The sequence below is a fragment of the Coffea arabica genome, chromosome 11e, assembly GCF_036785885.1.
Source record: "Coffea arabica cultivar ET-39 chromosome 11e, Coffea Arabica ET-39 HiFi, whole genome shotgun sequence".
NCBI classification, from domain to species: Eukaryota; Viridiplantae; Streptophyta; class Magnoliopsida; order Gentianales; family Rubiaceae; genus Coffea; species Coffea arabica.
In genome coordinates this window covers 42403760-42411235 of record NC_092331.1, presented here as the reverse complement: position 1 = coordinate 42411235, position 7476 = coordinate 42403760, and the positions used below count along the sequence as shown (strand labels likewise).

Here is a 7476-nt window from a genome sequence, read left to right as displayed (position 1 = left end):
GGTCGGTAGAACAATCAAGAACAAGACGCAAGATTGCTCAAGAACCCTTGCCAAGAGCAAGTAAAGGCTCGAAATTCTCACAAGAAAGAAAGTTAAAAATCTAAGCAAATTTTATTAATAAAACGTCCAACTCACTTGGAGGTCCATTTGTCTCTTCATGGGTTTGGATCATGGTGTAGATAATTTGATTATCTCCTTCTAAGCTTTCAATATCTCTATGGACTCCATGTTGGTCTTGGACAATTCGTACAAGGTCTTGGAGGGATTCTTTGAAGAACTTGGCTCGTGCACGTGTGACTAGCCCTAATGAAACTCGGATTGGGTCATTGTGTGGGCTGAGATCCGTGCACATATCAGTCCCCTCCTCTTGAGAAGGATTTGCCCTCAAATCTGGATCCTCCTCATCAAGAAATGGGTTCAAATCTGCGACATTGAAGGTTGCGCTAACAGTGTACTCCCCAGGTAGCTCCAATTTGTATGTGTTGTCATTGACTCGTTGGAGCACTCGAAAGGGTCCATCTCCTCTTGGGGATAACTTGTTTTGAGCTGCTTGGGGAATCTTTCTTTCCTCAAGTGTAGCCAAACCCAATTTTCAGCCACAAAAATCATCTTACGACGGTGCTTGTTGGCTTGCTGGATGTATTGCTGAGTACGCCTCTTAATGTTTGCCCGAACGGCTTCATGTAACCTGTACACAAAATCAGTTTTCTTTTTCCCATCTAAGCATGTGTGCTCAGAGGAAGGTAAGGGTACTAAATCAAGAGGGGTCAGGGGGTTAAAATCATAAACAATCTCAAAAGGTGAGTAGTGTGTTGCACTATGAATAGTTCGATTGTAGGCAAATCAACATGAGGTAAGCACTCTTCCCAAAATTTAAGATTCTTTTTAATCAAAACCCGAAGAAGAGTACCAAATGTGCGATTGACAACTTCAGTTTGTCCATCGCTTTGTGGATGACTGGTGATGTAGAATAACAATCAGTGACAAGTTTAGATCACAAAGTCTTCCAAAAGTAACTCAAGACCTGTACATCTCTATCACTAACAATGGTTTTAGGCATGCCATGCAGATGGACAATTTCTCTGAAAAACAAATTAGCAATGTGAGATACATCGTCAGTTTTGTAACAACAGATAAAATGAGCCATCTTAGAGAATCTATCAATCACGACAAAAATGGAATCATTGCCCCTTGGTGACCTAGGTAGTTCTAAGACAAAATCCATAGACAAGTCTACACAAGGATAGTGAGGGATAGACAATGGGGCATACAAGCCGTATGAATTTGTTTTAAACTTCGCTTTATGACAAGTGACACATCTACCAACCATGCGTTCAATATCTCTACGCATATGAGACCAGTAAAAATGCTCTTGTAACATGGCTGGAGTTTTAACAATGCTAAAATATCCCATGAGACCACCACTATGCGCTTCTCGAATCAAAAGGTCACGAATGGAAAAGTTAGGGACACACAACTTCTCCACATAAAACAAAAATTCATTGTACAAGAAATACTTTCCATATGGATTCTTTATACAAGAGGCATAGACTTCCCCAAAGTCATGGTCATGGGTGTACAGTTCCTTAAGCATTTTGAACCCTAGCAACTTAGCATCAAGAACAGCAAGCAAAGGATGTCTACGAGATAAAGTATCAGTTACCACATTCATTTTACTAGTTTTGTACTTAATGACATACGAGAAGGTATCAATGAAACTTACCCATTTGGCATGGCGCTTGCTCAACTTGGGTTAGCCCTTGAAAAATTTCAAGGATTCGTAGTGTGTATCACGAACTCTCTTGGGCGGAGGTAATGTTGCCAAGCCTCCAATGCTCGTACAAGTGCGTAGAACTCCTTATTGTATGTGGGATAGTTCAGGGCAGCACCTCCTAGCTTCTCACTAAAGAATGCACAGGGTCTCTTGTCTTGCATGAGAACGGCGCCAATACCTACACCAGAGGCATAACATTCAATTTCAAAGGTCTTGTTAAAATTTGGTAATGCCAAAACAGGTGCATGTGTGAGTTTGTTTTTTAGGGTGAGGAATGCTTGTTCTTGGGCTTCTCCTCACGACAGTCAATGGGGCAGCAATGGTACTGAAATCTTTGACGAATCGTCGGTAGAAGCCTGCCAATCCATGGAAGCTGCGCACTTCATGGACGGATGTTGGAGTTGGCTATTGCCTGATGGCCTCAATCCTAAGAACACAAGCTCATTAGTACAAAAGGTGCACTTCTTAAGGTTGGCGTATAAACGCGTCTGTCGAAGTGTCTCAAGAACTAATTTTACATGCTCCATGTGTTCTTGTTCACTGCGACTATATATTAGAATATCATCAAAGTAAACAATGACAAATTTTTCAATGAAATGTCTTAAAACATGGTTCGTTAACCGCATGAATGTACTAGGGGCGTTAGTCAACCCAAAAGGCATGACTAGCCACTCATAGAGACCATATTTGGTTTCGAAAGCCATTTTCCATTCATCGCCTTCTTTCATCCTAATTTGATGATAGCCACTTCTTAGGTCAATTTTAGTAAATATAATAGCACCATCGAGTTTATCAAGCATATCATCTAATCTAGGAATGCGGTGACGATATTTAATAGTAATAGCGTTAATGGCTCCGCAGTCAGTGCACATGCGTCAAGTACCATCCTTTTTTGGGACAAGTATCACAGGCACAGCACAAGGATTTAGACTTTCCTTTATCCAACTCTTACATAATAGACCATCAACTTGCCGTTGAAACTCCTTTGTCTCCTCAGGACCCATGCGGTAAGCAGGTTTATTGGGTAGTGGTGCTTCAGGAATTAGGTCAATTTGGTGCTCAATCCCTCAAATGGATGGTAAGCCATCAGAGATCTCGTCAGGGAAAACATTCTCAAATTCCTGCAAAAGAGTGACCATACTCGAAGGCAATACCTTATCGAACTCAACAACGTCTAGTAGCACATGCTTGCAAATCATGAGTAAGACAGGTTGGTCAGCACTTACAAGTTTGCGCACATCCTTAGCCTTAATTACCATGTTTTGCTTCCTAGTGCTTGGTTTAGTCAATGTATGATCACGTGGTACACTAGATGTGCTCACTTGACCCTTGGTGGATTGCTCACACATGGAAGTAGAGCAAGTGCCAGGGTCGACCGTCCTTTGCTTTCTCTTTTGACGGTCTAAATCACACTCCCTTTGCAATTTTAATTGGTACTCATAAACTTATGCAGGTGTGAGTGGCGTCAGGACCATGCATTTCCCTTTGTGCAAAAGTGTGCACTTATTTGCCCTTCCATCAAATGTGACGTGTTTGTCAAATTGCCAAGATCTTCCTAAGATGACATGGGTAGTATGCATAGGCACTACATCGCACACAATTTCATCAATGTAGGTACTAATTGAAAAAGGAACACGTACTTACTTGTAGACACGTACCTCTCCCTCTTTACTTAGCCATTGGAGGCGGTATGGGTGTAGATGTCTAGTGGTAGGAAGGCCTAGAGTCTCTACCATGAACAAACTCGCCACATTCGTGCAACTCTCACCATCGATGATGAGGTTACACACCTTGTCATTTACTTTATAACGAGTGTAAAATAAGATTTTTCTTTGTAATTGCTCGTCCTCCTTGACTCGGGAGGTTAACACTCGCCGTGCCACCAAGCATCCTATTTCTCCTTGTGTCGGAGAGCATTCTTCCTCCGCCGAGTCATTCTCTAGGCAATTTTCTTTGATCAATCCAGGCATCTCCTCACAATCGTCGTTATCAGATATGATCTCGCCATTATGAGTGATTAACATGACCCTTTGGTTTGGACATTGAGACTGAATATGTCCAAACCCTTGGCACTTAAAGCACTTGATATCCCTACTCCTAACTTTAGGGGTCTCATGTGGTGCCTTAGAATTGGGCCTGGGTGTTTCAACAACTTTGTCAGGGGTAAAATTAGAAGTTCGGCTAGAAGGGGTACCTTGAATTCGGGTAGTAGCATTTGGTGTAGCCGAATTTCCTATCTCGTAGGTTGTTCTCCGTGATAGATTTCCCTTCCATAAAGCTGAGTTGGCAGTTGGGAACGTACGGGCCCCACGTCTCAGTTTCTTTCCCCTTTCGGCTTTGATGGCCAACTCAAGAAGATCATGTATGTCCAGGTAATATTGGAGTCCAAGGCTTCTTGAAGGTCAGGGTTGAGTCCTCTAAGAAACCTAGCCATGGTTGCCTCACTATCTTCTTGAAGGTTTGCCCTCATCATGGCCATCTCGATTTTCTTGTTGTAGTCCTCCACACTCATGTTACCTTGAGTGAGAGTTTGAAGTTTAGAGTGGAGATCGCGATTGTAGTAGGTAGGAACAAATCTCTTTCGCATCAATCCTTTTAGTTCTCGCCAAGTCCGGACTCGTGGTTCTCCCATTCTCCTTCGATTGGTCCTTACTTGGTCCACCAAATTAGGGCGTAATCGGTGAACTCAACAGTGGCAACCTTCACCTTTTGTTCCTCGCTATAGTCATAACAGTCGAAAACCATCTCGATAGGGCCTTCCCATTCTAAGTAAGCTTCAGAGTCACTTTTACCTTTGAACGCGGGAACTTGAATTTTAAGTCCTTTGAGTTCGTTTTTAGACGTGTCCCTTTTAGGCCTTTCGGCTCTTTCGTCATCCTCACTACCCGAGTAATCTTCACTGTTTGCCTCTTTGGTGCCATGGGTACTCTGGTTGTGAGACCTTGAACGAGAGTCTCGTGTGAGACTCTTGGATAGCTCATCAAATCGAGTGTGCAACTCTTCCATTTGTTACTCACTAACTCGCCTGAGCTCGTTCTTCATGGCGGTGAACATCAAGGAGTAGTCTGTGAACAGTTGAGTTTGCTCCATGTCTCGTCTGTACCTGTAAAGGTTAGTGGACAAAGAAATAACGCAAATATAACTTCACTTCACTCCCTTAGTGTATCACTTACTCTCGTGTTTTACCACTCAAAACACTCTATTGGACTTACCAAGTATCTTTACCTGTTGGATTAGATAGTTGAGAAATGCCGCTCAAGTCCAATAATTTTCACCAACTTTTTCCACAAGAATAACCAAGAAGGCAAGACACAAATATGGGTGGAAAAGAAGTAGAAAAAGGGTCGACTTTGGAAGGAAAGTAGTGGCAGACAGTAATAAAGGGGTGCTAATGTGAACACAAGAGAAAGAAACCCTAGCTTTCTAAAGTGTAGGAGAGTGTTCCTAAAACGTAGGAGAGAATGTAGAAAAGTATCCAAGTGAAAACAAAGTAGTTATCCAAGTGGTCTATTTAGTTTCCTAAAGTGATTTGGAAAACAAGTTAGTTTTGAAAACTCTTTAGAAAACCTTTCTTGTACAACTTTTAGAAACTTCCAAATTCCTCTCCAAGTGGACTTGCAAATCAGATTCGATCTCCACCTTTTCCAACCAAAAATTTCCAGATTTTCTCCTTCCAAAACACTTCACCAATGTCGGTTGGGATTCTATAAAGTCCCCCAAGGCAGCCGACACCCTCTCACACCAACACAATTCAGATTCGGCTCCCTCTTTCCTTACGCAACACACAACAGTTTCAGCCTTTGGTTTGAGTCAATGGCGTCTCAAGAAGATGTGAGTAACCTCACTCAAGCTTCCCCCCAACGGGTTGCTCAAGAATTGTCCAAAAAATTTATTCCTAAACCAAGGAAGCCCTTCACCGATGCTAGAGAGTATTGAAAGTTGTTTATTCGAAAGGAGGTACAAGTGTTCAAGGCTCAAGGTGACCAAGAACCCCAAGAACCGCGAAGGGTAGTACCAGTGATCAAGGCTCAAAGTGATCAAGAATTTTAAGAAGAGATAGGCCAAAACTTTTGAGTTTCTTTCCTTTTTTTTTTGTTCGAATTTTCTGTTTGGGATACAAGCACGATGTAAGAGACTGATTTGGCAATAAATTTCAACTCCCTCGCTTGGTTTTGTTTTGTTTTTTTTTCTCTTGCCACCCGAATGGCTTTCTTTCTTTTCTTTTCGTTTCTATTTTTTTTATTTAAAGAACAACACAAATACTCGGCTGAAGTAGTAAAATTCCAGCAATAAGGTCAGCCCCTCAACTCGCAATAACGCATAACCCAAATCCCTCAAGAACTAGCAAGATACTTTCAAGAATTTCAAGAACTTCTAGGTAGTAACCAAGAACTTCAAGAAATGCTAAAATCTTGTAGGTTCTCTTCAAGATTTCACAACACCAACAAGTTTTAACCCAAAATCAGTTTAGAAAATTAAGAAGACAACTTGAACGACTCATGAATCAACTTGGATAGATTTGGACACAAGGCACCCTAGCGCAACAACAAAACCCTAGTGTAAGTGGGAACTCTAGCCGCTGCCCCTAGGACTCTCCTTTGTTCTCTTGATGAACACGGACAGATTGGAGCTAACTACTACACGCACGACTTGGGTAGAATTTAATGCAACAAGAGACACAAGATACGGTTAGATTTTCAAAGGCCACAACAACACATGCATGGACAGATTTGACACAACGCAAGGAGCATGACTTACGGACAGAATCGAAGACCACTAAAAAAGATCAAGTGTGAACAGATTTGATGATCATCAACGACCCAACAACAACAACAAGTCGCGGACAAATTTGATGAGCAACAACCCATGCACGATGGAGACACAAACGGCCAGAAACGTTATGTAACAAACGACACAAACAGAATTTCTTTTTTGGAATAAGGCAGCAGAAATAACAAAGAATTCTATGACACAACTACGGAAAATATGGATATAACGAAAGATACCTCCACTTAAGCTCCGAAACCAACTGATACGGTTCTCGATCAACTCGTTTCGAGACACGTAGCACGTTTGCCAAGGATTTAGCGAGGTTGTCCAATGCTTGGATTGCGGAATCTAGAATCAAACGGACGACACGATTTGATTAAAGGCGGTAGAACGTCGACTCCAATTGAAGGTAAATACTCCAGTGGATAGGTCGGTAGAACAATCAAGGACAAGACGCAAGATTGCTCAATAACCCTTGCCAAGAGCAAGTAAAGGCTCGAAATTCTCACAAGGAAGAAAGTCGAAAATCTAAGCAAATTTTATTCATAAAACGTCCAACTCACTTGGAGGTCCACTTGTCTCTTCATGGGTTTGGATCATGGTGTAGATAACATGATTGTCTCCTTCTAAGCCTTCAATATCTCTATGGACTCCATGTTGGTCTTGGACAATTCGCACAAGACCTTGGAGGGATTTTTTGAAGAGCTTGGCTCGTGCACATGTAACTGGCCCCAATGGAATTCGGATTGGGTCATTGCGTGGGTTGAGATCCGTGCACACATCAGAATCACAAACATCACAATCAAACCATTATTATTAAAAGGTTAGATTCCCCAAACATGATAAATAAATGGGACGGATGGAGTATTTTAAATAAATTCATTGAATTTGTAGCAAGTTGTGCAAAGTTTTTCTTTACTTGAAATTCTCCA

General features: G+C 41.7%; 1 protein-coding gene across 1 annotated transcript; it reads right to left on the bottom strand.

Moving 5' to 3' along the window:
• Window positions 1-1052: 1052 nt before the first annotated feature.
• Window positions 1053-1672, bottom strand: LOC140021285 (uncharacterized). The gene is made up of 2 exons (XM_072072050.1): window positions 1328-1672; window positions 1053-1082 (listed from the first exon to the last, which is right to left on the bottom strand). Exons 1-2 carry the CDS (start codon window positions 1670-1672, stop codon window positions 1053-1055), a joined length of 375 nt encoding a protein of 124 aa, XP_071928151.1.
• Between the last annotated feature and the right edge of the window lie 5804 nt (window positions 1673-7476).